At 39.0% G+C, this 16,482-nt stretch overlaps 1 protein-coding gene across 1 annotated transcript in view; it reads left to right on the forward strand.

Annotated features, from left to right (window-relative positions):
• The window catches only part of trip4 (thyroid hormone receptor interactor 4), a 66,172-nt gene that overhangs the window by 21,337 nt on the left and 28,353 nt on the right, over positions 1-16,482 (forward strand). Inside the window, exon 12 of the mRNA XM_088297188.1 lies at positions 3,838-3,940. Within this exon, the coding sequence (XP_088153314.1) occupies positions 3,838-3,940 (103 nt within the window). The remainder of the gene's footprint in view (positions 1-3,837; positions 3,941-16,482) is intronic.

Here is a 16,482-nt window from a genome sequence, read left to right on the forward strand (position 1 = left end):
TTATTCTCCTTACTCCCACCCTCCTTCCTGCTTCAATCCGCCCTACTCATTTTTAAAAGCCACATGCTCCCAGCCCGTCTGGCTCAGTTGCTCCCTGCCAATGAAGGCCTTTTTATTGGGCTGAGATTGTGTGCAGCCAAGCAGTGCCTGGCTGGGGCCAGCAACACACACACGCACATGCACACGCGCACACACAAACATACCACTGCCACTCCATCCCCTCCCCCCCTGCAGCATAGCCCTCTCCACATGCCTGTTCTGGTCTGGCCCTGTCGCCCAGAAGGAGATTACTTGTTTCTGCTGCCCTTAATTGCTGACAACAGCTGAGTGGAGTCAGAGAGAGAGAGAGACATTGTAGAAAGCTGGGAGAGGGTACACAGTTAGCTTGTTGAGCTCTTACTTGACATGCATGGACTCCAAGTTTGTCTTCCTTGCCTCAAAGAAATGGCTCTGCATTTTTCTTTTTTTTTTACTTTTCAAAAGATCCATTTGTTACTAACCCGTGGTCCATTTGTTGGAGACATAGATGAATAGGGAACACAATAAGCCTTATTAAAGGTTTTAAACAACACACAGGCTAAAGAGTATTCGAGTACATTTACCTGACAACGATTTAGTAATAGCAATAACAAACGCTGTTATTTTTGGAGGAAAAAAACATATATATATATATATATATTTATATTCTAAAGAAGTTACTTAAAGCACAGACACACATGCTCACACGATCATGCCTTTGTATATAGCATAATGTTCATATATTTTGTGCTCTCAAAATTGCTTTTCAGAATTGTTTTGTTTTTTAGGAGAAAAGTACTCTTTATGTATATTTTAGCTGTCATAAAAGCAAAGAATAACATTGTCAAAGTTGAAGTTTTACTTGAAACATGTGTTTTCACAAACTGCATTTCAGTTAAACTTGCCTATGTTCTGCTGCAGATTACTAAAGAATGACAAATGTTTGAAAAATCTTTTTTTTCTGATGAAAGTAGAGAGTGTAAACTTTCTTTTGGGAGGTTCCATGTCATTATATCCATACAACACAATATTGTGTGGGAAGATAGATCAAAATTGCGTAAAATAGTTGGCCCTCGGGACTTGGCTATGCTACAAATGGCTGGCATTCCATCCGTTAATCTCTTTTCCTTTTTAGACCGACAGTATGTGCACTGTCTACGCCCCTCCCATATACTGTACACCTATCATTTTGAAAAAGTCAATGACTCATTTGAACCTGCTATTTATTAGTGAACCTTGACTTCTAAAAAATTTCAAGGTAACATTTATTCGTGAAGATTTTATTGAATTGACTGCCTACTGATGTTGTGAAGGTTTGTTCCACTTGGCTTTTCTTTAATATCTCTTTAGTATTGTTTTTATAAATCATCTTTTATGAATCTTGGTCAACTTGTGGAACATATGTTGCCACCTGCATAACTGTCATCAATGACGCAGCTTTATTTTGCGGAGAAGTAACTGGTGGTAAAAGTCATGGCATGCGTTTTTAATGCTCATTTCACACAGACTGCACAGCCTCAGATTTTTGTTGCACAACCTAAAATACACACATTAGTTATTTGAGCAATTGCCACTTGGACTTGGCGCACCAATAAATTAATTTGATCTGGCAGTGATCCACACCAGCAGTCTTGTCATGTGATTCTAGTTAATATCCTATTTGTGCATGCATGTGCTTGGGTGTGTTTCCAGCAACATCAATTGCATTTGTAAGCAAGTCTTCTTTCACTCTGTTAGATCCTTCCTGATGAATATGGAGTGCTTTAGTGAAGCGTCTTGTCACTCAACCACAATGTTAAGTGCCCTTTTGATTAGCACGGGATTGAAACAACTAGATGGGGGGGGGGGAAGCAGTAAGGCAAAGTAGCGGCTTTAAATGCTAATTAGCTAATGGAGGATTAAAAAAAAGTTGTCAACTGGAGGGGAGGTTGGATTCTTTTCTACTACTAGGCTGGTTCCATTAGAATTTAAGACCATGCCCCATCTTGTTTTCCTCAATGTCTTACAGCAGTGATTCTTAGGACTCTATTTTTGTCGACGGTGCACATGCGCTCGGGCGTAAAAACTGACACACCTTGATTTTGGTGTCAGTGCAAGCTGTTTTCACAGTGTTTTGGATTTCAGCAGACTGCACTGCGCCATACTGGGTGTTCCGTTGGACCGAGGACACTTTCTTTTACATGCCTGAAAGTAGTGTATAGCATGTAAAATATGACAGTGTCCAATATGGCGTCATACAGGGCATGTCATTATTTTGATACTTAATCTGCTTAAACCATTTTTTAGGGAATCAGAGGCCATTGATACAGTATTTTCCGGACTATAAGACGTGCCCGTATATAAGCCGCAGCAACTCTTTTTAGGGGAAAAAAACGAACAAAAAGAAATGATATTCAAGCCGCACCATTGTATACGCTGCGGTTTCTATGTTGATTCTTTTTTTTTTTTTCACGTACAGACAACTAGTCAAGCAATTACTGTTCCCATAGATTTGCAAAATCCTTGACTGATATATTTGCTATGGCACTGCAAAGAAACAATATGTGTGTGCTGGTCCCCAATTGGAAATAATGGTTTTGAATACACTTTGTTTGGGTATTGTATGTCATATGGTATTTTGTTTATTTGTTTTTTATGGTTTTAAAAACGAAGTAGAATAAAGTGCCTATCATAAGAACTGTGTCTTTACTGTGGATTAAACCACATTTTTGATGGGTGTGTGTGTGTGTGTGTTACTATATTTTGTGGCTCACTATGCTCTTAAGTTAAATGGAAGTCATTGGCTCGAGCAACAACTCCCAGTGACCTTTATAAAAATAAATAAATCAGCTATGCTTTTTAATAGGCGTATTTTATTGCACCTTTGAACAACGTATTGCTCAAAAAGGAAATAAAATACAGGCAAACTATTTCAATTGCAGTCTCGCAACCTTCACCTTTTAGGACCTCTTTAGAATCACAGATCAATTTACTCAAGGACTCTTTGGAAATATCCTAACCTGAAGACGGAATACTTGACCACAAGACCCTAATTTAATTGGAATGTGATCTAGGACTAAGGAGACAAAGGGCTCGATTTGAGTCACCCTCTATCTTCGCCTACTCTTGAGTGTTTACATATTTTCTCCCTTGTGTATTGCACTCTGGTTGATGGCCACGGACTGTAATCTACACTGAATATCTCTATCATCTTTTCCCAGTTTGTCAGAGACCATATGGCTGGGTTACTGACTCTGCTGATCTCCCTTAAAAGCCCCAAATTTGTCACAACCTTCAGTGCTCCTTCGAGGGAGATAGAGAAGCTGTGATTAAGTGAGAGGGGAGGTGTGGGGGAGTGGAAGCATGCTGTCAGGAAGAGAGCCGCTTCCTGGCCGCCTCGATGCAATCATGGGCACTATCTGATAGTACCGGGGGAAATTGGATGAGCTGAGAGACATTGGCTGCCAGTGATGGAAAAGATGACTCCTTTGTCACTGTGTCAGTCAATTCCCTACTCTCACCTGAGAGACCAATCAATAACACACCAAGAAATAGTTTCCCTTTGTCTCTTGGCCTAAGGAAAACATCTTCTCGTTAATACAAATTCATTTTGCACACAATCTTTGTGATAAGTCAATAATTGATTTCGCACTAAATCTGAAAAAGGCTCAAGATTTGTAGTTGGTTGTGCCTGGTAGGCTTGTATCAGTTGACGTGATGTACTTGAACACTGAATGATTTATTACAACGACACTGCGGATCACAGTTAAACATCCTGTGAAAAATATGCTCATGCTCAGTCAACATTTAAATGCTGTTTCTCTCCATCGCTACCCACAGTTCCCCAGTACATGCGAAGAGTCTGCTTCCCCATTCGTCTTCATCTGCACTAACCCCCAAGAGCTGCTGGCGAAATTCCCGATGAAAGGGAAGCACAAGATCTGTAAGTCCAATCTCTTTTCATGACAGAGGAAAAGAAGTGCATAAAATAGGCTCAGACACTTTTTAGTAATGTTCTGTACTGAATTTTACATGCGCACTGGCATACACACATTAAATGAATATGTAAATGATTGATGCTGGGAACTATACTACACGTGAAACGAAGGCAAGGCACACACGCACACACACAAAGCATTAACTTACACGTTCTTTCCAAGAGATTTTTTTTCTGGTTGCCTAAGGGACAAGCCAATAAGTATGTAGGTATGTAAAATGTTGTTGCTGTCTTGTGTGATTTATAATATGTGCCTCACACATCATCTACAACTTCTGCTTCTGCTACAAAATGTTGTCCATGTTACCTCTTTTGTTCACATTTCAAACTCCTCTCAAGAATTGCGAATGATTGTTTATGTAATTATGTTTCTTTCAGATCTTTCCAGATGCATTAGGTTTGTGGTTAGGTTTCATTTAGAGAGTGGCAAAACCTTGCGCAAGTCTGCCAATACTTTGTTGTTACATTTCATTCAATGTCTGAATAGTTTAAAAAAAAAAGCTATACTGTAGATGAAATTATTGGTAATAAACCATGCAAACGCATTTCAAAATAGGCAACGGTATAATATTAGCTTTTTCTCCAAACTCTTTCTGTCAAAACATAAACATGAGTAGTTATGCTGCTAGCAGATAACTCACTTTTGAGTGTGGCAGTCCCTTAATGCACATCTCTACTCCTTCAACATTACTGTTCAGATTCTGTCACTTCATTGCACCTGCACTTGATTTGTGTGAATACAGGGTTTATAATCTGACAAAGCTCTCTCGAAATTGTGACCATTTTAAAGAAGAAGTGTGGTTTACGAGTTGCAAACAGAAGCAGTGGTGGATAATAGCATGGCTATCATAGCAGCAGTTTTATTAGAACCAGATAACATTACTTACTTATCAGGGTCCTACATTATCAGTGGTCTGATGGCCCTGAGCCCCCACATGACTGCCAGGCCAAGTGACGGTTATTGATGGTGGCCCACAGGGCTGGACGATTGATCGAAATTTAATCAGGAATTTGATTTTGGCTTGATCTTTAAAACGTTATCATCGTAGAAAAATGATTTTGTGCACAACGGCAAAGTGCGTTTACAAGTTCCCGATGTTGTGAAAGTACCCTGAATGCGCAATGTTTCTTGTGTAACAGCCGCGTAGCGTATATGATTATGCCGTCTAAAGTTAAGCTGTTTAATGACACCCCAGTTGGAATTTACTGGAAAACTAATACAACAAAAAAGAATTACACGCATTGTGTATTTAAATGCAAAACATGCTTGGTTTTTAAAAATTGTTAACGCTAATGCGAAAGTCACTGTAATGCGTGATGGGAACATCGCCACTGGCAGCATCGTTGAGCTGGACTGCTAGTATGCGTTTTATAATAGCAGTAGACGCATGTTTGTGTTTGTCACAAGATAATAGCTTGCCGTTCTTTGACATGATGGAATGCGGTCTGTTAGCATTAGCATCAAGCGTCATCGCACTCTGATCACCACTGATGAAAGCCTTCGATCGCTGCAAAGAGTTGTTCTCATTGGGCGGACGTTGCAGTCTGACCTATACTGGACATTTGGTTTTGGTCTTGCAGTCGCAACAATCACTTTTGTATTTCTTTATTCATTCATTTTCTTTACAGCGCAACACTCAGCAGCACACAATGCTACAGTATTCATTCAACATGCTAATTGTTCTTTGTGCCTTTTCTTCTGCTAAAGTGGGCACCACCCAGTATTCAGACTGAGAGAACTGTAAGTATCATTTTAAATCAAGGCCAGTGCCAGTTCTGGCAGGGCCTCCTCAAGTTGGCTCATGGTAGCCAACACAAGAACGCCACCCCGAAAATGCTTAATGTCAAACCCTGATTATTTAAAACATCAATCAGGACTAAATCTTGTCTTGGTTGGCTCACATTTGACAAGACACTACTATTATTAACATCTGTCCCTACCCCATCAAATTACTCACGTTTTTATTAAAAGAAATAATATTTTTTTCGCTTTTTCAAGATGGTTATGTAAAAGTTTTATAAAACATTCGATCCTCTGCCTTTGAGTATGCCTGGAGACTTGGGGACAAAGATGATGAATGCTGTCAAAGAAGTGAATCTTCTGAGCTACAATACCTTGTCACTGAGGTGGCATCCTCAATGGCGCTGCTTTTGTACGAGCAGTTACCTTAGAGTCCAAATTTATCCCCAATATGGTATGGTATGTTGTTAGAATGTTATAGTTAAAATATTGTTATGAGATTGTACTTTGAGGAACAGAATTGGACTTGTAGTATACATTGAACCACTGCTACTCGTGAGAGAGAGTCCTGGCTCGTACAGCGAGAAATGGACCCGCCAAAGGGGTTTGTAATTGAGTATAGATGCACAAGATGATGGCAAATGACTTAAAACGGAGAGGATCATAAAGCATCAACACCATGCTTCCCGCATGTAATTCTCAGCAAATAATACAGAAGTTCTGCAAAAATCTGTCCAATTGCAAATTTGTGATTGCTAACTCATGAATATACAGTAAGTCCGTTTATGTCATTGTACTGTATATCTGGGCGCACCTACAATTTTAAGCATTCAGTTATGATCCCATTGTTGTATTTTACCGTTGGAAGGAAGATGAAATTGCCAAGTGCCGACTGATTTGCTATTTACTGCGGCAGGTGTGACAATGAGTAGTTGGCAAAGCATTTGTGAATACTTGCTCTGCTTTTGATTTCCACCTTCAAAATAGAAAGGGGCGTATTCCGTCATGTAAAAAAAACTAACTAACCTTTTTTCTTCAGTTTCTTGTTCCATTTAAATGCCTGTTACGGCAAAAGATACAATTGTTAAGACAAATGTGATGACAGCAAAAATACCTGATAAGACTTTTGTTCAACAGCTTATATAATTTATTTCAGTTTTTATTTTAATAGGTCTGACGTCCTGCCCCAAAACTGTGCTTTTAGGCATTCCATGTCTTCTTTTTGGTCTGTTAATCTCTTGATAGCGGATAGTGGTACAAGGCATTCAAACGAACAAGAAATTGAAGAAAACAAAGTGGTCTGACCATTATTCCATGACATCATCTTTTTTAAAGGGGCTATCCTTTGGGAAATGTTTGTTCACAAATAGTCAATTGAGGACCCGCTCACCCATCAAGTGTGAAATTACACAACCAAATCAATCATTTATGAGTTGCCTAGTTGCAAAAAAGCGGCTGTGTGCAAGCTGTTCTGAATGATTCCATATTTTGATGTAACAGTAGGGCAAATTTCCATTTATTTTGGTCTACTTTTTTATACCACAAGAGCAGTGGCATTTGAACACAGCAGCGTAGACTTGATAAGTACAGTTAATAAAATATTTAAAATTATGTTGGCCCTCCCATACGCGCTACACACATTTAAATTGAGAATTTAATTGAACGGAACAATTAAAAGCATTAGATTCATAGAAAATGCTGTATGCATGTGTTTTAGATAAGCCTTTAAGAGGCGGGGCCAGTTGGGATGCGTGCGACGATGACGAGTTTGCTTGTGTGTCTGCTAGGGAGCATTTATGTTTTATTGTATTGTCGGCGTTCCATAAATGGCGAAAACCTTCGTTGGCAATGTGGCATTCCTTTCCCACATTAGGGCATTTGATGAAGTTAGTATTTGTTACTCTTAAATTGCTCAAAATCACTGATTACCCGAGATTTTCAGACAAGACAAAAATATTGAGAGCTGGCTCTTATCTTTTTGTTCAGTTTCTTTTATGTGAAATAGGATGTTTATCGGACGACAGACACTGTGTCTAATCTGATTCTCAATTTTGAATCATTCTTTGTTTTGTAATATATTTTCCCCTATTTGACATATAGTAGGCACTGGTCCCAATCATGAGGCCATTACCTAGTGTTTGAATTGGTCGGGTTTATCCAAACTCAACATCTTGTCATATTCATGTCACCAGCTGGCCCCCTCTTCTCTCTGCTCTCTCAATTCCCAATGCTCTTGGCTCTTAGAGGTCAAGGCATCACTACTCATCTTAGACATAAAAGCTCAGCAAGTGCATGTGTGCGTGGGGGTGGGGGTGTGTGTGTATATATATATATATATATATATATATATATATATATATATATATATATTTATTTATTTTTATATATATTTATTTATTTTTATATATATTTATTTATTTATTTTTATATTTTTTTGGGTGAATATAGGTGCACTTCTTTAGGTTATTCTTTTGCAAACCTTATTTTCTATATTGTTATTATATTTGGAGTGATTCCTTTTTTCTCTCTCTCCTTTTGAGGACTGTCATTTTCAACAAGCATTAACGTAATAAAATATAAACCTTTTTGTTTGAATTGGGATTGAAATGTAGCCTGTATTTCAGCATTGTTAAATGTTTGTTTCCTCCTTTCTATCTGCATTTAAAAATTGCCAATTGAGAAATTATGCGAGCTTATGCTGGATGCCAGCTGAGGTTGATCAGTCATTACCCCGTGGAGGAGTCTGTGACATTTAAAATGGCAAAATGCCAAGACTGACTCCCAGTAATAAGGGAAGTGCATAATGGTTTGTGTTCACATCCTGTGAACATTTGTGTCTGTGTGCATACTTGATTTTAACCTGAAGGTCACTGTGCGTGTTAAAAGCTATTTGGTTGTCTGTCATGAGCCCAGATTTCCCTTAGCCTATCCTTTTCTCAGTCTGTCACATCACTGATGCTTGACCTGACACCCTCTTCAAATACTGTGCAGAATGAAAAGATTCAACGAAAAGCGCATGCTTTTAATCACGAAACATTTTCTCAATTTACAGGCAGTTTACCTCAGATCACTGTTTCACCGAAAACTAAAACAATGTCGGTGTTCAGAAGCATGAGTGCAAGTGACTGACAATTTTTTCAATGTTTAAATCCTCTCTTACAGCTACTATGTCCAACTTACTTGACAAAGTTCCAATTCACATTTAGCAACACATTACCAAATGTATACTTCTAACCGTGCATTCAGTCATTTTTGCTGGTCCATGTGGTTGGCGGAAAAAGTCACTGACAAAAAAAAAACATTCAGTTGTTTTCGTGTAAGCCTTTCCTATTTTTTTTCCCATTTTTGGCCCTTACCGCCATTTTAATTCCACAAATAATCGATGGCGTAATCGATAGGACAATCACATTTGTTTTGATTTGTTTGTGACTAACGTAATTTTCAGTGGCACCGTGCTTGTTTTTTATTTGTCCGCTTGGTAAACATGGCCTTAACAATGACAATGCTGTTTGTTACTGACCTCCTACACTTGTTGACTTGGATTTCGAGAGCGTGTTTGATAAGTTCATAGGCCTTCTTTTCAATTTTGGACCATCTTGCTGTGTGAAATGAGCTCCAACGCCAACAAATATCAGCTCAGATTGAGTGATTCTGAAATATTCCATTTTTGGGTTGTTTTTTTTTTTTGCAAGAACAAAAAACCTGAAACTATTATCTTCAAGTATCTGTGAAATTTATGATAAAGGGATGAACAAATTAACATGATGTCTTGACTACATATGAATCAACATTTCAAGTGTGTTCATCATCTACACACAATTTCACAATGGGAATTGCTTGTCCTCTTTTGGAAACTTGCTTTTGCAATGTATATACTATAAGTCATGAGTATAACAATCACGAGCAGGGTTCTAAATGAACACCCTGCAAACCCACCAAATGCAGGTTAAAATTAATTTTGATGGGTGTTGGAAAAAAAAAGTTAGTGTTGGTCATCGAGTCTCGAGAAAGATGAGAGGAACGGCACTATTCTCCAAGAATCTTTCGCATTTTAATTTCTGGTTCCCTATTATGGTGCCTCGACTGCAGACTAGAACAACAACTTACTAACGACTTAAAGCTGTAAGCTAAAGATCATTTAAAAGCAGCTGCTTGCTGGTACGATTATGAGTCGATTTACATATGGTACAATTAGTCGACTAATCGTGACTACGGTTGGTGATTAGTCGACTAGCAAAATAATCATTTGTGGCAGCCCTAAACTCAAATACAAGTAACCATCTAACATTAGCGTATTTAGAGTATTTTGTTTACCAAGCAAGTGTGTGTCCGCAACATGCATACAATATGCAACATATTATGTACCTGCTGCTAATGCGAACTGGTTTGCCAAATTGATAGGTCCGCACATCCGTGGGATCGCAGTGTAAACACATCTACGCTCGTGTGTGTGTGAAATTATTTTCATGAGATTTTCAAAAATAAATCGAGGAAAATAAAAAAAATGAATACCTTATGAATCAAATTTAAACACTGAAAAATATTCAAATGATATATGATGTCCCAATAGAAGTAAATCAGGATTCTTCCGCGTAAATTTGATATGTATTATAAAACTAAAACTAACAGTCTGAAAAATTCATAGTAACGTCAATAAAAAAAGTATAAAGTTAAAAAGAAATATTTTTGTAGAAAAATCCACATAAAAGCTGCACCCTTGTATTAGCCGCACGGTTCAAAATCTAGGAAAAAAGTAGCGGCTTATAGTCCGGAAAATACAGTGATATAATGTCGTAGTGGTGCTTATTGACATGTAATATGCCCATTGGCATTGCGAATGTGTATTTCACACTATAGTCTAGAGTGCAACCAATCCAAATTAATTCTGCAGCGACTTGGCTGTCTGATTGTATTTAAGTTAAATTGTCAAAGAACCGGAGCTTATAGATGAATTTTTTATATATATATTTCCATGCACCTGCTTTTTATACTCAGCTTGTGTTCTGACAGATGCATGCTGTGTGCATCCCTCAGGTCGCACCCCATATGAAAATAACATCATGTCTTCCTGATGAAAATATCACCTTTGAATTTTGATCTGCTGCCATCCATTTGCCAATGCCTCTTTGTTTTAGATGTGAAGTCACCATGGGGCTGCAAATAAAAAAGAAGCCAATTACCCGACAAATGTCTACCTTCTTTCTCAAGGTGGTTATTAGCGTCCTCCCTGATTTTTTTTTTCTCTTCTGCTGCTATCCACTGCTAGGAAATGGAAAGAGGTTTTGAGAGCTAAAGCGCTCCTTTGGTATTCATTCATATTTCCATTTAATATTCATGCATTTTCAGGTCAGTGTCGATTTTGAGGCGAATGTGTAGCTTCTGAGGCAGCAGGGGCATGTTTCAGCTCCAATGAGTCCTGCAAATGAAGGGAAGTGGGAGGGAGAGAGAGGGAATGTGAGAGCAGGGTTTCATGTGTTCTCTAGTAAATGAGAGGCAGGCCTTGAAGGTGACAGGCTGTGTTTATTATGGTTCTGTCAGCCGGTTAATGGGGAGACGAGGAGAGGAAAGGAGAGAGCTGAGCTGTTGAGCCGCAAGCCATGCACACAGGCTTGGGAGCCCTGAGCAATACATTTTCCTCCACTAGATCAGCCTGCTCACTTAGATTGATAACACTCCTGTTCCACTGAATACCTTTTCGCTGATAACTGTGTGAAAGATTATTTTCCTTTCTCCCGCTTAGTATTTTATTTTTTTGTAAATCAGACAAGATTGTCTAAAAATGTACTTGGGTTTTATATCCGTACTTTATACTTAGTTGCATAGGAGCTGATTCTCTCATGGATTGAGTACGATTGTGTTTAGCATGTTTTGGCGGCTTTTTGAAAATCCGTTTATTTCATGAAACCACTTGCCCTCTCATGCGGAACCTGAACCACTCCGATAAGGCGCAGAGCGCACACCCCTGCTTAAGGCTTATTGAGTGAACAACTCTCAGATTGTGCTATTGATATTTTGGTACCTTAGCTCGAAAATAATTCTGCTTCTGCATGAATTTATACCTCTTTTTACTTATTTACATCCTATATAACGACAAATGGGATTTTAAACGACATTATTATGCAGTCTAGATCAGATTGAGATAAAACTTGCATAAATATACATATTTTTCCGATTCTCCGATTTTTTCAATAGAAGCATCATTAGGATATGGATGATTATAAAATGATTCGATCGTGATAGCCCTCGCCGGCGCATGCAATCTAATCATGCATACGTTTACTCTTTGACACATTCTTGGCTGTATGTGTCCTGTTCCTCTATTCCATTTTTTTAGGGCTGCAATTAACCATTATTTTAATAGTTAGTTAATCTGTTCATTATTTTGTTGATTAATTGATGGATCGGATTTAAAACTTTTGAATTTCCTTCCCTTTATTCAAAAACAGGACAATTTTAAATTGGCAATGCTTAAAATGCACAAATGTAAATTATGTAAATTTGGTCCATTCTGCAAAAAGGCAATTATTTGTTTTCCAAATTAAGAGCAGATGCTTTTAAAATGGTTGCAAACGTTTTTGTTCTCTAAAAAAACAGAAACACCACCAGTCTGCTTTAATGGAGGACTACAGAAATGCGAGCCTATTTACGATTGAGAGGCTCAAATTCCAATTTTAAGATTTGCAGGGTCACTTGTTAAAAATAATTGATTCATTCCTCAATTTATTAGTTGTCAATTAATTGTTGCACCTCCAAATATGTTGGGCTTTTGTAAATGTCTTCAATCACCATGACGTCATTAGACAGAGACGATATTTTGCATGCGACAACACAACGGCGCAGTCACAGTTGGAATGTGAACATACTGACACTGCTCCTTTGAGTTCTTTGCCATATCTTTCAAAACACGTCTTAACATTAAGTACAATGTAGCTCAAATGCGCTTGTGAGGATGTGGTAATTATCCCTCAGAGGCGGCTGTCAGTCTTCTATCAGCTGCCAGAGCTTCTGCTCTTCCCATTTTAAAAAAAGAGGATTTGATTGTTGGAGTTTTTTTCTCTCTTCCACTGAAAAGAAGCAGACAGATGTAATAGCCATTAGCCTCAGGGAGCAACAGCGCAGATGTGTCAACAAGGCTTGACTTTTACAGTCCGAGTGAATCCTGAGCAAACAGTAGCTGTAAAGATCCCTGTGTGGTTGAGCAGTGATCCAGGGATATGGTCGCATGGGCTTGCCCCGGGACTCCAAACAGACCGTGGCTTCTACTTCTCATTACATGAGTGGGTCAGACCACCCCAATATGGAAAATAAATAATGCAAGAGAAAATCCGAGTGCTGCCGCCTTACTGACAACAGCTACCCAACCTTAGCTGTCACATATAAGTGGTTCGTTCGGTCCTTTATGTACTCCCACCGTGAGATGTATTTTGGTCTCTTACTTAGGAATGCGCATAGAATCAATTAATTAAATATTGAGAAATCTATTGACTGTACTATTGTTTAATTGTGCAATTGAGTCAAAATTACCTTACTTTGTAGAGGGACTGCTGATTTACTCTAGTGTGCTGACTAAATAAAAACAAGCACATGACCTTTTGGTCACTTTCATCAGAAATGTGTATGGCTAATCAAAATTGTCTTGTCTGATTGTGCAGTGTATTAAATTCTACTCTCGTATTTTCATTTGAACTGTTTCTTCAACCTGTTGTGGTGAAAAGTGAAAATGTTGAAATGCTAATCAAGCTATAATAAAAGTAGCAAGCATAGTTTGGGTTCCTCAGCGTACACGTTCCCTTGTCAGCACTCACTCACTCACTCACACAGTGTGTCTTTTTTCAAATTTATTTCCTGCTTCATAACCAAAGGCAAGAACCCTTGACTTAGTGCCCCCAGCAGCCACAGCCAAGGCAGCCATTTAAGTTGTGATTAAAAATTAATGGTTGAGTGAGAGGCAGCAGCAAAGAGGACAAGGGGAGGGCAGGCTAGGAAACGGGCAAAGCTTGGGAGCAAGCCCAAGCAGCAGCTGCTCCCTGATACGAGATTGCAAAGTCTCTCCACAATACTGCTGTGTTTAACTGCTCTGCTCACACCCCACCATGAATATTGCATTATGACACTACAGGGCTCTTTGTGTGACCTCCTACTGAGTGTTGAGTCAGGCTGCAGCCACGAAACTCAAACACCGTGTTCGACCTGCCGTCATTGGCCGACCATACAAACGAGTCCTGCTTTGTTATCGTCAGACTCATTCAGACGAGCGCTTTGTTTCTTGCACTACCCACAAAGGTTGGTGCACGGGCACAAAATATTCAAGGTGGTCATCTCTTGTTCCTTGTTCATGATGTTTTATTGAGTGAATGAAAAAAAGATTCTCCCTTCCATGCATTGTTGTGTGCTTTAAAACAACCAATAAATCCTAATATTAGGAGTCTTTTTGACAATTGTGGCACTTCAGTAACTAAAGTGACCAAAATATTGGAGAGGTCGCTTTATTTCCTTCTGGAATTAAATAAAAAAATGAAATAATAATAATAAAAAAAAATAGTACATTGACTTCATTCTTGGAAATTCCAAAAAAAGGTCACGATAGTGTTCTCTTTTGCAGTGCCTTGATGCTGGGGATGAATGATTTGGGAAAAATAATGTAGTTGTGATTTCCCCCCCCCCCCTCTATATCGCAATTGTGATTTCCTATTTTTCAAGACCCTCTTCTCATGTATTTGAAATGATAAACTAATGCATCATATTGGGGGAATAAATTGGGTTTTATTACCCAATATCTATTGTTTTCTTTTGGTTTCCTTTCATTTTCGCCCATGAGATTGTTCGACAATTTTTGTTTCATTGAAATATATACAATTCAAGGCTCAAAATAAGTGAGTTAGCATTGCAGTTTGTAAGTCAAAATTTGCGAATGCGCCTCATAAAACACATTTATATGATCCCATACGACTTGCATGATCCATGAGGGTTTTAAATCTGTAGATTGTTGCCATGTCTGGCAGGCGCTGTAAGCAACGGAGATAACGTAAACAAAAGCGGGGCTACCGAGTCGGGCTACGTGGCAACGCTAATGACAAGCAACGTTCGTCTCTGCTGTCGAGCCTCTCAACCTCCACAACACCAGATCCATAACACACATAACGGGTGATCTTGAACTACAACCAGCGTGAAATCTCTCTGTTCCCTTTAGTGCAGCTTTACTTGAAGCCAACCTCGGCGCAAGTGAAGTTTCATTGCCAGATTATTATGTCCAATAATGCGCAGATCTTCGATTTTGGCCTTCCTGTGTGGAGTTTGCATGTTCTCCCCATGCCTACGTGCGTTTTATCCAGGTACTCAGGTTTCCTCCCACATTCCAAAAACATGCATGGGAGGTTAATGGAATGTGAGTGTGAATGGTTGTCTGTGTTTGTCCTGCAATTGGCTGGCAACGAGTGCACGGTGTACCGTGCCTACAGCTTGAGGGCGGCTGGGATGGGCTCCAGCACACCTGTGACCCTCGTGAGGATAAACGGCTCGGATAATGGATGGACGGTCAGGATGTAAATTTCCAATGGTTGGAGCTCTGTAAAAAAAATCTTGGTGCAACGCAAAATGTCTTTGCTTTAGGCTACTTTGTTTGGCATTTGACAGTTTTACGCTTCATGTATGAAACAATGTGCCCACTAGTTTCTTCTATTATCTGTAAGGCAGTTGTGAACACTGTCACTTGTCAGGTCAAAGTTCAAGCCATCTTGAATATGACTGGCAATTGAAGTTAAATGTTCAGACTCCCTGGGACACCCAAGTCAAAGTTCACTGAATTTGTGCTTCGGATTCCCTTTGACACTAACAGCAATGCACAAGACGTTCTTTGTTCTGGCCAACAATGAAGTTTGCCTGTAGATAAGCATGTAATCTAAAAATATCAAGTGTAAGGCATTATCTACTTTGCAATATGCTTTTAACAAGCTCCCTTTTGCTACACACAGTTCTTTCCACTTATCCACGCTTCTTACATAATCTGTTAATTCTGTCCTATTTCTTCTGCTGCCTTCACTGTTTTTGCTCGAGGTGGTATTTGTAATGCTAATGAGGCAAGGCAGCAAGTAATGGGTGGTCGGGAAAATAAGCTGCCTGGAAAGATGGAGATATGGTAAAATGGCTTGCTGTGGCACTTCATGATATTATTTGCAGTTTCATTATATCATCATTGTTTGGACTGAAGAGTTGTCAGAACTGATCTGGAAACATCATATCAGTGTTTCCTGACCAACAAAATGGTTTGTGAGCCCATCATACAATTGTATTTATGTCTCTAAATTGTTGCGGAAATATTTGACTCATGTCGTACAGGAAGTGCATTTGTTTGCTTTATGCAGAAGATATAACTAGTCTGTACTACGGTTTGGTAATATTCAAATTTTGATACCGTTTCACCGTCTCCTTATTACGTACGGTGCTTGATCCGTACGGAACAATGATGATCCGTTGCACAGCTAGTGTTAACAGCTGTCTAACAGGTCTTCAGTGACTGCTTAAGAGTTGAATTTAATGCTCATAGAATAATTTAATACCGGTTTGCTTGCTCTGAGGTCGCCACTAGCCGGGCTTCAGATGATGCATGCGCTCTTGAGCCTCTTCGCTCTTAACCCATTGAATTATTTAGCGATTTAGACACAGATTGGTATATTACAAACATCAGACGTGCAGCTATGATACAAGCCACATGTCTCTTTTTAGATGTTATTTCAACACAGCAGCAACT

Source organism: Idiotropiscis lumnitzeri, chromosome 5, assembly GCF_059441095.1.
Source record: "Idiotropiscis lumnitzeri isolate Australia: NSW breed Sydney's pygmy pipehorse chromosome 5, RoL_Ilum_1.0, whole genome shotgun sequence".
Classification (NCBI taxonomy): domain Eukaryota; kingdom Metazoa; phylum Chordata; class Actinopteri; order Syngnathiformes; family Syngnathidae; genus Idiotropiscis; species Idiotropiscis lumnitzeri.